Source organism: Rissa tridactyla, chromosome 8, assembly GCF_028500815.1.
Source record: "Rissa tridactyla isolate bRisTri1 chromosome 8, bRisTri1.patW.cur.20221130, whole genome shotgun sequence".
Lineage (NCBI taxonomy): Eukaryota > Metazoa > Chordata > Aves > Charadriiformes > Laridae > Rissa > Rissa tridactyla.
Genome location: NC_071473.1, coordinates 12,109,076 through 12,125,301, shown reverse-complemented (window position 1 = coordinate 12,125,301; position 16,226 = coordinate 12,109,076). Strand labels below are relative to the sequence as shown.

At 39.5% G+C, this 16,226-nt stretch overlaps 2 protein-coding genes across 5 annotated transcripts in view; both read right to left on the bottom strand.

Moving 5' to 3' along the window:
* The window catches only part of TXNDC11 (thioredoxin domain containing 11), a 29,316-nt gene extending 20,803 nt beyond the window's left edge, over positions 1-8,513 (bottom strand). The window contains exons 1-5 of one of the 3 annotated variants that reach the window (XM_054211596.1): positions 8,286-8,513; positions 4,287-4,361; positions 3,782-3,998; positions 2,963-3,060; positions 909-1,038 (exon numbers count right to left, since the gene is read on the bottom strand). In XM_054211596.1, coding sequence (XP_054067571.1) covers positions 909-1,038; positions 2,963-3,060; positions 3,782-3,998; positions 4,287-4,361; positions 8,286-8,431 — 666 coding nt within the window. In that variant the 5' untranslated portion in view covers positions 8,432-8,513. Of the gene's footprint in view, positions 1-908; positions 1,039-2,962; positions 3,061-3,781; positions 3,999-4,286; positions 4,362-8,285 lie in introns of those variants that run through there. The other 2 variants (XM_054211598.1, XM_054211599.1) reach the window with 2 other exon arrangements.
* A 347-nt stretch (positions 8,514-8,860) lies between these two features.
* The window catches only part of ZC3H7A (zinc finger CCCH-type containing 7A), a 29,896-nt gene continuing 22,530 nt past the window's right edge, over positions 8,861-16,226 (bottom strand). The window contains exons 17-23 of one of the 2 annotated variants that reach the window (XM_054211546.1): positions 15,181-15,257; positions 14,500-14,633; positions 14,036-14,141; positions 13,430-13,538; positions 12,639-12,772; positions 12,125-12,288; positions 8,861-10,880 (exon numbers count right to left, since the gene is read on the bottom strand). In XM_054211546.1, coding sequence (XP_054067521.1) covers positions 10,691-10,880; positions 12,125-12,288; positions 12,639-12,772; positions 13,430-13,538; positions 14,036-14,141; positions 14,500-14,633; positions 15,181-15,257 — 914 coding nt within the window. In that variant the 3' untranslated portion in view covers positions 8,861-10,690. Of the gene's footprint in view, positions 10,881-12,124; positions 12,289-12,638; positions 12,789-13,429; positions 13,539-14,035; positions 14,142-14,499; positions 14,634-15,180; positions 15,258-16,226 lie in introns of those variants that run through there. The other variant, XR_008468017.1, reaches the window with a different exon arrangement.

The following is a 16,226-nucleotide window of genomic DNA, read 5'->3' as shown; positions in this document are numbered from 1 at the left end:
GAGCGAGAATCTACCCATGATAACTACCAGTGGGCATCCCCTTACGCTGTGGCAGCTTTCCTTTAACAGCACAGGTCATGCTCCATCCTGCAGCAGAACCGTCATTAGAACACGCGCTACTTCAAAGAGGAGCTCTGCTTCATTCTGAAACCATGGAGAGCCCTTCACATGTTTTGGCCACTGCTACAGCATCAATTTGTTGATCAGGTTTTCCGTTCTGCTCTAACAGCTTGGGGTTTAGTAAGATTATGGTATTTCTCCATTGTGCAGTACAGAAATGAACAGTTATAAAGGGATTATAAATAGTTCTGTTGTAAATGCATTTTGTCTAATTGGAAGCTATTAATCCACTAGCATTGCCACCAATCTTGGCACCTCTGAACACAACAGACTGAAAATTAATAAAACACAATGTACCAGTGGATTAAAATAATGAAGTTACAGCATACAAAGTGGTTAGGAGCCATTATCTCAACTGATTTCGCATTTGTCTTTACTTATCATGACTTATCTTACTAGTAAGGTTTAATATTCTTTTAAAAATTAAAGCAATGATTATGTATTTCTCAAATGCTTTCCCAACTTAGACTGCAAGATTTTTGTGAAAAGATTTCTCCCTTCTTTCTCATTCATATGTAACTTTTTGGTGAGGTAACAACTTTGGTTGTTATCTCTACATACTGAAGTACTTCAAATTAAGAGCATCACTAAATCATAGGAGTTACTATACAGGGAACCAACATGATGAATTTGTCATTTCATGTTTTATGATTTTAACAAATTTACAGGGCACTGATTTCAGGATCCCGGAAATAAACTAGTAGTTCGGAGCAGATCAAATTTAATTGTGAAACAAGTCAAACTCTTTCTGAACCACAGCAGTAAAGCTAGAGAAGAGAGACAAGTACCTCATAATTTGAGAGGAAATCTAGTAATTTTGATCGAGACGAGATGTAGAGTAGTGGTGTCATCACCCGTCGAACAAACTTTTCAATATAAACAGCACTCATAGGGCCTTTGTATTCAATTGGTCCAAAACTAGTACCAAAAAAAATAATAAAACATTAAGACTTAAATTAACAATAGAGAGAGTCCCTCCTGGGGGTGGCAGAGATAGGAGTTACATTGACAGCATGCTCAGCCTCTAGGGAATTGCTCTCTGTGTTAATTAACAGTGGCTTCCGTAACTGATAGAGGAGTTGTGTTACCAGACTCAAAGTACAGCACAGAAATTGCAGTGAGTCTAACACAGTGTCTATGAGTAGGTGCAAGTGTGTTGGTGGGGACGAAGGGATGGATGAGTCCCGTTAAAGATGTTGATAAAATACACATATGAATTATATGATCATATACATATCTTTCTGCTTTGTCCAAAGTAAATACAAGTGACTTAAAAATACAGATGTGAAAAATGCCACTATTTTGACATGATTATTTTAAAACTCTAAACAGCATCAATCTGAAAAGGTGCAATATTTTTACATAGACTTTTACAAGTAGCACTCAATAAAGCAGGGACGAATCCAGTCACACTGCTGACGAACAGACTCAGTGAGTCTACAGTTTCTCCCCCAGCCATCTGATAAAACAGGTGACACCACATTAGGTAGTGCAAAAACAGAAGGCAGGCCAGGCCTTGTGGCTATGATTTCCAAAGCTTCTCCTTCATCCCCTCGAAATCCTGCATCTGATTTATTATCATTAGGTTCAACGAAGCATCACAGTCCAAAATGAAATCAAACACAAAAAGCATAAGGAATTAGTCCATTCCCACCAAAGAATTTAATGTGATGCATTTTTTAACATAATTTATACATAAAGACACTCTGAAAAATATCCGACTTGCACTGAGATACCTATATTCAGATGCTTTCAAATGGTATTCTAAAGTGCACTATTCTACATCCTACAGTGGTTTATTACAAACTTTTGTCTTAACAGCAACACGCACTGCTTCAACATGTTGCATGCCCAGTATGCAACATTCAAGATTTAATATCTCCAGCATGAGCGGTTTTTATGAACCATCAATATGAATTTACATTTCATCTTGTTGCAACTCCATTTAAGGTTACTGATAACACCCAAGTGTATCCATCTAACATGTTGTAATTTCAAGATCAACTAAGTTTAAGTCAATCTACATCCAAGTGGGGCTGTTGGGTTTTTTTTATTATAGTTTGAATTATGCCAGTGCCATCTGTGTCTGTTCCAAGTTCAGCTGACAAAGATCAGGATTGTTCCTCCTCAACACATAAATCCCCGCAAAAACCCAAAATCAGCCTCTGTAATGGAAGAGAGCTGTAGTTCAAGATTAGTGTACACAAGTAAAATGCAAGGGATAAACTACACAGCAATCAGCTCCATTGTACCTAGCATTAGAAAGTGTGTTTTCTTACCTCTTGCTCCACACAAAAAGGAAAGGAAAAAAAAGGACAATACATGCAAATACTGAAAAATAACAGTGAGGTTATAGAAAATGATATCTCAACATTTGGACCATAAAAAAAGTGAGCGTAAAGTTCAAATTTAGAAGAAAGTCTTCAGTACATAGTGCCATTTAAATATGCACTTCAATTCCACTAACTTCAATAGCCCTTAAGTACATACTTTATTGCTGTCACAAACTGGGACCAGGTGATGTAATCCATCTACAGAGCAAGCAGACAATTGACATTAATATATAAATCTGAATACTTTTCATTGGAGGCAGAACTTCCAGGAGATGCACGGGCAAAAGAAAATTTCCATAAGGATAAGAATTGTGCAGCATGTCATTTAACTGACATTTACAGTCCTTCTTGACACCTAAGTAGCGTACAGGATGAGCTTCACCCAGAATCTCCTCCTCTATGACTATTTACTATAGCCATAAATGTAACATTTTCAAAATGCAACATTTTATACAATCTGTTTCCCGAAACAACAATAAAAAGCCCAGACTGTAAGTATGAAATCTTACCTCCGATGGTATAAATGTATCACAGGAAAATAAAAGAAATGCTTCTGCTTCCTGCATTTCCCTTGGTTCCACCAGCAATTTACAGCCACAAACAGCACCTGCAAAGTAGGTAAAAATTCACAGCTAACAAACTACACTACTGTGACCTTCTTTATGCAACGTGCATTTTTTCCAAGCCATTCCATCTGCTATTTTCAGTGTCTTTTCAACTCAGTGTTCCGTTTATGCTCCTCCTAATTCTCACAAGACTTTTGTTTGTTTGTTTATTACTTTGCAACAGCAATCCTTTCGGTTACTTCTCTTTCTAGCTTTTCAAGCTTCTTAATCTAAAGTCTTCAAATTTACTGACTTAGTCATAATCCATATTAATTACTTTTTCTGCAGAGTGTAGCTCAATGACCAGAGGTTTAGGACAGCTGTACCTGTGAAGTGTTCATATGTAACCAACTGCTACAAAGCAGTGTGATAGTTGCTATCTTATGTGATTATCAGTGTCTCCAAGGATCCTGGAACCGGAAGCAAACTCCCTGTAATTTCTGTCTGAAGGCAGGTGAATAAATCTGAGAACATTTTACCAGAAGAAATTTGTAGCGTTCCCCATTCAGGAGCAGAAATAACAGACAACTGAGCAGGAATCACAGATTTTCTCCATTTATTCTAATGCTCTGTATGTTAAATTAAAATTAAGACAACTGGCTGAGCCTAAAATGCGAGCATTCAAGTCTTACTGGTTCCCATGGGATAAGATAAATTAGCATCAGCTTGGAGATTAAAAAGCTGTCAGGTCGTGTTTAAGATTTGTATCTTCTCTGGAGTTACCTGGTCTGATAATCTGCTGGCCACATGTTCTATTTCTTCTCTTGCTGCAATGGACTGGCCGCACCACGGCGCATAGAAGAAATACAGCACGATTTCTGAATCCTGACGAAGGTGCTCTGCATAGTCTAATTGTCCACGAAAAAGATCAATGACTGGAGATCTTGTGGAGAAAAAATTCACTGGAAGCTTCGCTGGCATTGTTACATCTTTTGCTCGGCTGCAGGAAGGAAATTAAGCGTGGTTATTGAGACTGCACAGCAGTAGTTAAAAGAGTGCCCAAAGCCCTAATTTTTAGTCTTAGTAAAGATCATGCAATGACAAAACTTTAGAAATTGATGCAAATGACTACAACTTAGATTGTCTGAGTTAGTTTCATGAAATACCACAAAAATCTAAAGACCACCCTTAACAAGCTTTAGGAAGTCACGCTGTGATACCATGCACTATGTTTATGGGTATGTTAGCTCACACTCTTATTGCTGGTTGCTACAGAGCATAAAATTACCAGGAAGAGTGATTTCTTTGGATTTCTTCCCTGGCCTCATCCTCTTTTAACACTTGTACTTTAGGTAACAGGACCCTGATAAGAGAAGAGACACTGGTCATAAAGTTTTGTGATGTGATGTTCATATAAACAGAGACTAGTACCCTGCCTTACACTTTGCTTTAAAGTATTCTACATGTCTATTCTTTTATATTGTATTAGGAAAAAAATCTGTAAATGTGTGTTAGTTTATTTTACTGATTAGAGTAGGGACTGCAAACCGTTCAGGGCATATTTTCTCTTCAATGTAAGGACAATATCAACAAATAGAGAGCCCCAATTTAAAGCGATTATGACAGATTTTCTTAAGAGAAATTAGTTTGACCAGTAATACCAAGAACATAAATCAAATACTCAGGAAACCATTTTCTAGCAACTAAACAATCCAGAACTTGTCATTTCCAAGGTGTTCAGAAGTTGTTATGGTATAAACTGCCTTAAATGCAAGTGAATGATCATATTATCTTTTTTATACTCTCTTAATTCTAAAATTTTCTGCTAGCTATATATACACAAGAGCAAGTCAGGTTAAAAACTGGACCACACCACTGTAATGCTCAATTTTGCCACGGTTCCTTATGTGACAGGAAGTTTTAGGAAAGACTATGCATTCCTTTAACTTGTATCACAATAAAAAGCTAGCACAAAAATCTTTTTACCTGATATTTGATCTTTCTCAGGTTACAATTTTAGTAATTGTGATAAAATTATTGAGCCCTGAACACCGTCGAACTCATATGTTAAGCAACCTCCTAACAATACTGCCAGATTTTCAAACTTTACAATTATTCTGGTTTGTAAGTTGTTTTTACAATACAGACCCACAAAAGCCACAGCTCTTCTCTCATTTCCAGGTTACTAAGCATATACTTGAAGCTCAAGATTTAAGAATCACTCCAAGCATATTTTCTAAAAGTTATGGAAGTTCTTAATTAACATGTAAGAGACAGTATTTGCTTCAAAATCCAGAATTTTAAAAATATTAACTGGTCCCTCATGTTTCCAAATCATTAATTTTACTACTCGAATAATTATGTTTTCACACAGATGGCCAAAAATCTAGTTCCTTCTACGGACCTTTGCTCCTTCCCTTCTCCCCCAGTCAGTAACCTCCTTCCCCAGTCCTTAAGCTCTTACGTCACCTCACAACCACCACCTCTGGTTCCCTCCTATTCCTGCACCGCGCACTTATCCAAACTGCTTGTTGCTTCCCGTGATTTGTAACTGCTAGCCGGACAGGACACAACACTGACGTGCTACAGCTCTAACTCACACGTCAGCACACACCCCCTGATTAGCTGCCAAAAGCAAAACACAGCAGCTAAGCGCTGATCTCACGCTAACACATACTCCTTCAGGGACATTAACTAGAATTTCTCCTCTTTAAACAGTTTTAGCGAAAACGGACAACCTAAACATGTTTAAAGCCTCTGCTTCCCCTACTGAATTAAACTGAAAGTGGACAATTGGTTCAAGAGTTGTGATGAGAAGGCAGACAGATGGATACAGAACATAACAGCATAAGCCTTAAAAATGAGATATGGAATTGGCTCCAAATTGCAAGGAAGTGTAGAACAGATCAACAGAAGCCCCATGACGTGAATGGGTCAGGAACTACATGGCTACTCTCAAATATGAAAAAAACTCTAGTAATTATTAAAACCCGAAACAATAAATCAATAGCAACCAGCTTATGTTGATTTGCTCAGTAGTGACTCCCTCTGCAATACCAAAGGCATAACAGAGTACTTTTACATAATTCCCAGGTTTACAAAGAGAATAGGGCTCTGATCCCCTAAAAATTACACAAGTATAAACTGATTACATAATACACTATTATACAAACATAATAATCACATATCGTTTATTAAAACACTTATTGTGTTATTTACCTGCACAGAGCCTATAAAAACTTAAACTCATTTCAACAGAACCACCTGGTAATAAAGGAAAGCACATGCAAGCGCCTGTAGGATCAGCAACCGCCTTTGACTGCAAGGTCCTTAGAGTGGGGTTGTCTCTAAAGACATTTGCATAGTGCCAGAAATAATTCAGGTTCGAAACCACAGGCTTTCCATAATAATACGTATTAGGTCAGGCTTCATTTGGCTATTCCTGGAGCCACTATGAACCCGCAAAACCTCACACCCCACTAACAGACTGCCTTGTAGTAAAGGAATTTTCCCTTTCCTTACTTTTTATCCATTGGTCTCGAAAGTTACATGTTGTAAGTGCAGTGGTAGTAACTGTACTCTGGTGCTGAGATTTGCTTGCAAACCGTACTGATGTGTGGTGAGAAACTATATACTGTAGTCACAATTAACACATGCAATTAACTATCCTGCAAATTGCACACAGAATTTTTACGCTTGAATTTTCTATGTTTCTGAAAGCAACAGAACAGGGGATACAATTCTGATATTAGTTTGTGTATTTAACTACCCTCTGAAAAGTCAAAACCTTTCTAGAATCTGAACAGCCAAAACCCTTTAATCAAACTTCCTGTACAGAGTACAGGGTGGTGAGAAGCACATTCCAAGCACATTCCGTTTGTGAGCTTTCAAACACAGCTAGCAGTAAAATGAAAGGAACATGCAGGTTTTAAATCAGAGAGGAGCGGGAATAAAACAGAAGTATCACTGTAAGTGTAAAAAAAAAATTACTCATTTAGTAATGGACAGTAAAACAGGGAGGTGGTTAAGTTCAGAAATCCTTCACCATACATTTTGTACCAGGGCAAGAGCTTTACACTTTCATCTAAATTATCTGGTCACTGTGAGATACAGACTACTGGAACAGAGGCACTGCTGCTCACAGAGCAACTCATTCCTAGACTTAAAATTCACCTGATTTAAATAATACACCCTCTGTGGACATGGAAGAAATGAAGGCCTTAGTATTTTTCAGAAGTATTACCTGCAAATCAAGTATTTCTTGGAATGAAAATTTGTGAGATTCTGCAGAACAGGGAAGTAATCAGATCCTCGTAGCCTTCTCCCACTCCCAAATGTGGTAGATGTTCTTAAGTTAATATAGTATGACTTGAAGCACCTAATAGTCACCTTGACCTAAAACCCATCCAAGACCACTCAGCTCCCAGTTCAGGCTCCAGAATGGAGCTGCCCAGCTGCAGCGCGTTTACCTGCCTCCCACGCACCACCCCACTCTCCCGCCCGGTCCCACATACACCAGGATCTCCAGGATCTCTGCAAACAGGAACCACGGAGACTTTTGCAACGAAGGCAGTTCCTCCCCACCAGATTAGGGGAAAACAAAAAGAAAGCGCAGCATCCTTCAGTGGGAAGCAGGTGCAGGTAACGGGAGTGCCATGACATCAACATGAGCCAGAAGAGACCCGTTTCCCCCTACTTTGTAGCCCCACTGCCCGCAGCCGGCTGAGCGCGCTGAGGGAAGGGTCTCGGCCCCCTCAGTCCTTCTGGGGCAAAGCTGGGTACGAGCTGGACATGAAAAACAGCTTTCTCCACAAAGCACCTGTCCCTCAGGTGCGTGTGCGTTCGCGTGCCCACCGCCGCGCCCCCACACCCTCCGAGGAGGACACATACCTGTCTTAAAAATACTGACGCTTCTTCCCCACCCCCGCGGCACCGCCGGGGCCTCCCGCCCTGCCCCGCCAGCCCCCGCCCGGCGCCGCTGGCTGGGCCCCGTGTCCCCCCACCGCTGCGCTGGCGGCAAGGCTCCCCCCGACAGGCGAAGGGCCGCGGTTGCCATGGGGATCGCATGCCGTCGGGGCCGGACACGGACATCTTCCTCCCGGCCCCGGGAACGGCCGCTCCTGACGCCGCCCGGCCCCGCGCGGCGCCTCAGGGAGCCCGACCATAGAGCACGGGGAGACGCGCGGCCAGAGCGGGCACAGGGCGTCGCGCTCCAGGAGGGCCCCGGCGGCCGCTTCCCTTCGGCCGGGCCCCGCGTACCCCGATCCCGCCTGGCCTCCGCCATTACCTGCAGGTGACTTTGAGGGCGACGAGGAAGGCGCAGCCCAGCACGATGGCAGCGCCGCACAGCAGCTCGGGCCGCCGCGCCATCTGGGCGGCGCGAGGCCGCGGCCGAGGGGCAGCGGCGGGGCTGGAGCCGCCGCATAACGACATGGCCCCCGGCCGGAGCGGGGAGGGGCGCGGGCCACCGGGCCGCTCCCGCTCGCACACGTCTGCCCGCCGCCCGCCTGTCAGCCGCGCCGGGGCGGCACCCGCCGCCGCCGAACCCGCCGCCGCCACGTCGCGCCGCCCCGAGCAGGCGCAGAGCGGGGCGGGCCGGCCCCCCCCGAGGGAGGCCGAGGGGAGCGCGGGCGCGAGGGCCGGCGGCAGGCCTGGCTGCGTCCCGCGGCCTCAGGGAAAACGTGTTGAGAATTAATTCGTTCGCCTCCTGCTGCCTGTGCAGGACGTGGTTAAAATCCCCTTCACCAGGATCAGTGAGTAAATAATCGTAAATAAATCCTCCGCTTCTGGGAGGGCCGAGCCCCGCCGGCAGCCACTCCCCGACAGGCCCCCTCTGCACTCATTAAAGACTTCACACCGTCCTTACAGAACAAGGATTTCATGTTTAGTTTTGTCTAGAATTACTTCCAAGAATTTACAGAGCACTTACATTGAACAATGAAAGCATAAAATCCAGAAAACAATTCAGGAAGGCACACAATACAATCAGGTTTTGTCACAGAAATAACAGTGTCCATAGTACTCTATTTCAAGCTGTTTATTACAAACAAGGTAAAAAATTAGCATTGCAGCAGGTGGTATTTCAAGCCCCAAGCTAATTTTGTATGTTTACTGTACATAGTATTCAAACACACTTCAGCCCAGCCCCTCAGGAACAGCCACTGCGCAAGCGCCCCCATGGCTGAAGCTGTTGGTTTAATATTCATTGTGCTTTTCTTTCCGTGAAGTGAAAGGGACACAGCATCCAAGCTTGTCATGTGTGCGGGTACCAGTGAACTTTGGTTCAACACTCTTTCCATACACACTATATGGCCAATGACTACATTCAAACTACAGAAGTCATTCTTTAAAGCTCTTCTAATTATATACGGTCAGCCAATAACAGAGAAAAATAATCTCAAGAGGAAGAAGTCATGGTCGGGGGGGAAACAAAAGAAACCTAGCTTTAGCAATTTTGAATAGATGACTGAAAGAAGCTTAGTTTAAAAATAAATAATAAAAAAAAAGTGAATACACAAAGAAAACTGAAAGAACCATCTGTAGAGAAGCTGAAATGCAACAGAAGCTCCAGCGACTGTAAAGCCCAAAAGCTCACCAGTCAGAAGTCACCTCTGCCCATGAATGCTGTTCTATTTCCTGGAGGAAATGGAATTTGAAGTACCACCCGCCTCGCAGCTGAGGTGGTGGTTCATGCCCAAATCAAAAGGCTAAAAACACGTCCCAGCACCACATAGCTCCAAAATGCTTGTCTACTTCGCAAGTTAGTTGGCCATTTTTGTTATTTTAGTGATGCAATGAGCTAATGACAATACAGAAAACTGCAAACAAGCATCTGGAGACACAAATACCAACTTCTTAAATTTTTACCTACAGGTGCTCAAGCTTTTGCTAATAGGCAAATCATTGTTTATTTTTTACAAAATCTCAATCCTGAGAGGCTACATGCAGAAAACAGCTTTGTGTAAAGTTCTCTTTATTACAGGCAACATTAGTCCATACAATAGTACACAATACTGACATACAAGTGTAATCTTTCAAAATCATCATTTAAACAGCAAAGACCAAGAAACATAATTTTAACTACTTCATTTTCAAAAATTAATACATTTTTTCCTCCCAAGATCCTTTTTCAGTAAATTATATTGAAACATACAAATAGAGAAAAAATACCCATTCAACATATATTGTAGTTAAATGGTTATTTTGTTTAAAATCTTTAATAAGAAAATCCTTTTTAGCAACCTACATATAGATAAGTAGCAAACTTTGTTTTAAACAAATCCTCTCCATTAAAAGATCTGAAGAATTTTCATCCATCATTTTCTCCTTAGCCCATAACACTCTGTTTTGTAATACCTCGATACCTTGAAGTTTTTCAACTGAAGGACTGATACTAGGGGGCTTCCTAGACATTATAATCTCTCTTCCCCCCCTTCTATTTCCTAACGTTCTGTCCAACAGAAGGTGAATAAGCACGTAATACTTCAGATTTTTTTAACCACCACTCTGTTTCATGAGAGCACAGACAGGTCTGCTCAATCCCCCTAAATCTACTATATTTTGCTGTTCAGGAGGAACAATATATGCCAATAAAAGCAGAAAACCTGCAGCTTTTCTGTCACATGCTTTTGATTATTGTCAAATTTTCTGGTTTATGCTTCCAGCTGATAAGATGTATGTGTCATCTCAGTATTAGTTTAAATCTTTAAACAAAAAACTATATTTTCCAAAGTCATTATCACTGGGAGCAATCAAGTGGTCTTTTCTTGCTTTGCTGAGCTTCATTCTTAAAACTTGTCTTCGTTCTTCCCACTCATGGAGTTCAGCGTTTCCATGGGCAAATTTACAGTTGTTTCCTTCAGTGCAAGTACCAGCCATATATCTGTTAAGACACATTTCAAATAGTGTTTTCATAGAATTATCATGATCACTGTTGTATCTAGGTACTTTCTTCTGGTCATGTTTTTTAAATACATTAACTCTGTTTAGCATTTGATTATATTTTCCTTTCCCAGCTGCCAAGTATTTACAGAGGACAAGAGATGGCACTCTGTTCTTCATGCTCCTACTTTACTGAGTCATTTCATGCTTGAAACCTTTAATTTCATCAGGTAAATTAATACCATATCATTTAACTTACTAAGCTAAAGAACTACAATTGTTAAAAATATCTGATTATTTAATTACCCTTTGTTAACTGCATTTGGTTTTTAAGTACTCAGTATAACTTAATCTATTTTATCATAGGATTTTTGTATTAAGTTATAAGCATGCCAGTTTGCATTCACTTTATATTGCATATATGAGGTCTGTTAGTGCTCAAAACATCAAATACATTTAGAATGTTACTTAAAAATTTAATGAAGCGGGCACGTAAGCTTCCATCCAAAGACTCAAACAAAAAATAAGTTGGTTTTTATGCTATGCAATTTCTCAAGATCTCTAACACATTCAAAATCTTTTATTTGAAATGGAGTGATAAAGATATCCGTACCAGCAAATTGAATCTTTAACTCCAGAATGCAGATTCCAAAATTTTTCGCCTTCCAAGAAGATTCCAACAGTGGAAAGAACTTTCAACAGATTTACAAAAAAGTCTACTGCAGTCCGGTAAACAGGCTGCATTTAAGAATTAATAGGAGCAGCAAAACATACAACCAATGCTGGGGAAAACCAACAGGTCTCAGAAGTTCTCTTACACGCTTTCATAAACAATTTCCAGTAACAAATACAGATTTGTTTTGATGCTAACAGCATTTTTACTTGCCTTAAAAGCTCCAATGTCACTGTCCAGCTAGGTACGGTTCTTGTGTTCCACAGGTAATTAATATGCAGGCGCCTAATTAAACTTGTAATACCAACAATATTTTTTGCACCTGCCATAAACTTGCAACCTCTTATTAACATCAAATGAGCAATTAATTTGATTCCACAATCAGGCACCTTGTCACTCCCTGAGTTCTAAAACTACGTGTTAAAATACTGTTAATTACTTAATTTCTTGTTGAAAGATGTATGCAAAGCAAGAAATACTAGAAACAACGTATGTCAAAACTAATAATCACCTTAATTATTTACACTATGAACTGTCATTTTTTCAGCATTTTTGACATCTTAAACACATACCTATCACAAATGCTAAAATATCCGGTTGGAAAGCGATACTGCCAGCAGTTTTGATCGTCCTCAGTGTGGAAAACCTTCTCTTTATGCTTTTCAGAAGAAATGTGACCCTGCCATTGCTTCTCACTATTACAGTTCTTCCCACACATCCAACAGTGAAAATCCACCTGTTTTACAGGGAATTTGAAAACAAAACATTAAGAATTCAGTACTGTAAGCAAAGAACTGCTCCCAATACATTTTGAATGTTTTCTTTATGTTATCCTGTAAATTGTTGTTTATCTAATCAGATATAGCTATTTAAATAATCACCTTAAGTTTATGATCTCCACTGTCTTTAGAGGATTCAGAATAACTGCTTTACAAGTGTCAGTTAAAGTTTGCATTTAGTGTAGCTAGCTATGATCTAAGAAAGCACCAAGAAAGTAAGGACAACAATGTATGTTACTGACTGGGGGGGATGACACTACAAAAACCCCACACGTGTGAACTTAGAATTATACCACTGATTACTTACTGTAACTTCAGCGTAGTCAGTTGGCATGTGAATTTGCTTCCCATTTTCTTTGTTTGCCTGAGCAGCTGTATCATCTCCTTTTTCTGGCTTTTGACTTTTTAGCCATATGTCATACAACTGCTCCAAGTCTTGAACTAATGAGAGCAGAAGCTAAAATAAGTAATTAGCAATTAAGGCAAGAGTTTGAGAATACTAGATAAATGACTGAGTTTGCAAGCATAATTTAGTCCCACCTATTGTAAGAAGAAAAAAGGAAGGACGCAATGTAGACAGTTACACAGTTTAGAGATAAGAGCCAAGTGCAGTTATCAATCTCTGGCTACTTACCAAGAGCCATTTCTCCCTATCTAGGGGAAAGTAAGGTGTTACACATTTCTGAGCAGGCACCCAAAGTACAGATAACAACTATGCCACTGCGTATCAATATCTGAATTTGGAAGTACTAATTATAAAGTGTGCTACAATTTGGGGTAAATTTAGTCAGCTTTCTTGCAGACCATGATATTATCATTCACAGACAGCGCATAGTAATTCCCAGTAAATACGCTGAGGGAGGGGGGGAAATTCTTCTGCAAATAGCTTGCCCCCAGTATGTTGGTAACAGAATCCTAGTGTGTGCACATGGCAATACAGAGTATAACTACCAAATAATATTGCTGCATGGATCAATATACTATTTCTAAGATCTAAAAAATGGACACAAACTACTTTATTGTTAAAAAGTAATTGAGGAACAAGAATGAAAAGCAGAACAGTTCAATTTACAACGTTAGGTTTACTCTTCTACTTACTGCTGTTCTCCTTCATATAGGTCCACATTTCTCTTTCCTCGGGACTGTGAGCAAAAGAGCAGTTTCCATCATACTGACATTTCTTGCCTGAAGCAATATGATTGCACAACTAGAACGTGAATTAAAAAAAATATCCTTATGAATATAAAGTAAAATGGACGATAGTAGAAAATAGGGTTTTTTTCAGTCTCGGCTACTGTTTCCCCTCCCAATCAGACATTTATATCACATGAAAAATAAAATCATGTTTATTTTATAAAAAGCTTATATATTGTAGTTAGAAAAAGCAAACTGCTGGAAGCAAGTATTATGACTGCTTTTTGCCTCCTACCAGATTACCAGAGCACAGATATATTTCTGAAATATTTATCTGAAATAGTAAGAACTCAGTTAAATCACTTAAAAAGTTATTAACTTCCACTGATAAGAAAGGGTTTCAGTAATAACATGCGAGATCAGTGCTTTTCTAAGGCTGAGCTCTGTAGAAACACTATTAACATATTCCCAACTCCCATGGGAATTTCTGCAGAGCTGATGAAACCAGCCCAATTGCCAGTATAGTTACACCATTTTCTTAACTAAAACATTAGTTTTGGGTTAACATACATCAAATTGCAGAGGCACTTGTTTCTTTGCGGGAAGAGGACGAATGGTCATCCACTTCTTACGTTCATTAGACATGACTAGCACCACACGGCGATCTTTGGTCCATCTGAAAAACAGATGCATTCAATGAAAGAAAATACTCTTCATAAAAGACACACCGTGTACACAGAAGAACCAGGAAAGCTCAGAAGCGTTCCTTATAAGGCTTTCACCATATATTTGAGATTTAACTAAATTCTACTGAAACTTTACCATAACAATCAAAAAAAACCCAAAACCAAAAAACACCAAAGTATTTCTCATTACCAATTACTAACATATTACAAAGAGATGACTGTGTTCTGCTTCAATATGTTTTTTTAAACTCCTCGTATGACCTTTATGAAGCAGTAACAAAGTTTCCCAACAGAGGTTTTAAATGGCTGACAAAGTGGTAAAATCTTCCACTGTTTGGTATTACTTACGGGTGTCTTGCCTTTGCACTACAGTATTTTTTGTTTCTGTCTGGCTCATTAACTTGACCGTTTCTCCAGCACTGACCACAAACAAACTTCATCTTCAAATTAAGTGATCCATATTTCATTTGGTTTCCAAGGATCTTAAGGCAAAAAAAATAACAACAACAATAAAAGGTATTTTGTATCTGCAAAAAAATCCATACATAATTATGAATTACCCCCCTACGCTAAAAGTTTGCGACACACATCCGGAAGCAGATGTTACACTGCATGCCTTGTAATAGTTTAGCTTGTAATTTCAAACTCGACTTTTCTTAACAAATGCATTTTTATTTAACTTATTTCTGATTTAGGTACATGTACCCAGAAGCTATGATAAGATATACAAACTAAACACATAACAGTCCTACCTATTGGAAAGAAAATTAATTGCCCTATGGCAGCTGACTTTGAAATTATACTTAGGCTTTATGTTCCGTCTATGACAGAATAAGCAAAGCAAAAAACGAATTGCAAAGCAGGCACTGTATGGTAAATGGAGCAAGCCGAAGAAAGCCTACAGTGAAAGAGATAATTTGAAGAAGACATTAAAAAAGTAATTTCTAAAATAAGTTACATTACACACTGACATAGAAAAAGAATTATCAAAGTCACCGCAGAATTAGTTTAATGGAAAAATGAAAATACCTGTGATCCATGTGCACTAGCTTCCATGTTCTGCCAGTATTTCTTTGATTCTTGAACAATAGTATCATGTGAAATACCTGTAAAGGAAGGGAAAAACTTCTTGAGCACTTATGACTTTGTAGAATTCCGGACATGCTCAAACTGGAATGCTACTGAAGCCCCAAAGCTTTTGTCTATTTTTCTTTTTATATATTGCATACATATACATGCACTCATGGGTGTGGATATACACTTACATCCACATATATACACACTTAAGAATTTTGTGAGGGCCTCCAAAACAGAAATACTGTATACATCATTACACTGGAAAGCAAACAGAAAAGCTTCTTAAATTACAGATTGCTCAAATAAGTTAAGATGCATCTTCGAGTATTTATTTAAACATAATGTACTAAACCTCTATCCAAAATGCAAGCTGACAGACACTAGATTGCCCCTGCCTTCTTTACAAAGTTTTTAGACAAGGTCTGTTAATTATGTTTTGTTTCAGAAAAAAAAATATCTTATAAATACTTTGGCTAAGGTTACCATCAGAGATATACATTGTTCACACACACTGTAATATTTACTGCTCTAATTTCACACAAGCACAGACTATCATTTGTGTCTGGACTGGAGGGTTGGTAAAATGTTTCTTTCCCAAGGCAGCGTTCCTTTACTTCCCACACCTTACATTCAGAAGAGGAACCTCATTCAAAGAGCAGAGGCTGAGCTTTGACTGACTTTAGTGAAGCATGAGGGCAGCAGGAACACATCATAAAATAAAAAATATGCCTTCTGTGGAAAAATCAAGTTTCTCAGACAACCCAACCCTTACTTCAAAATAGAAATTATATGGTAAGTATTTGCTATCCTTGGCTTTGTAGGGGCAGCTGGTAAGAAAATAACTGTGTTACTTTCACACAGAAGCTTCTAAAGGCTCATCCCAGGAGAGAGAACAGGAAATCAGCAAAGTCTCTATTTGACTTTCTTCCTCCAAAATTTTCAGGTCAATGTGACATCTTGTGTCAGAATGCCTGTATGAGAATCTAGCTAGAAAGCTG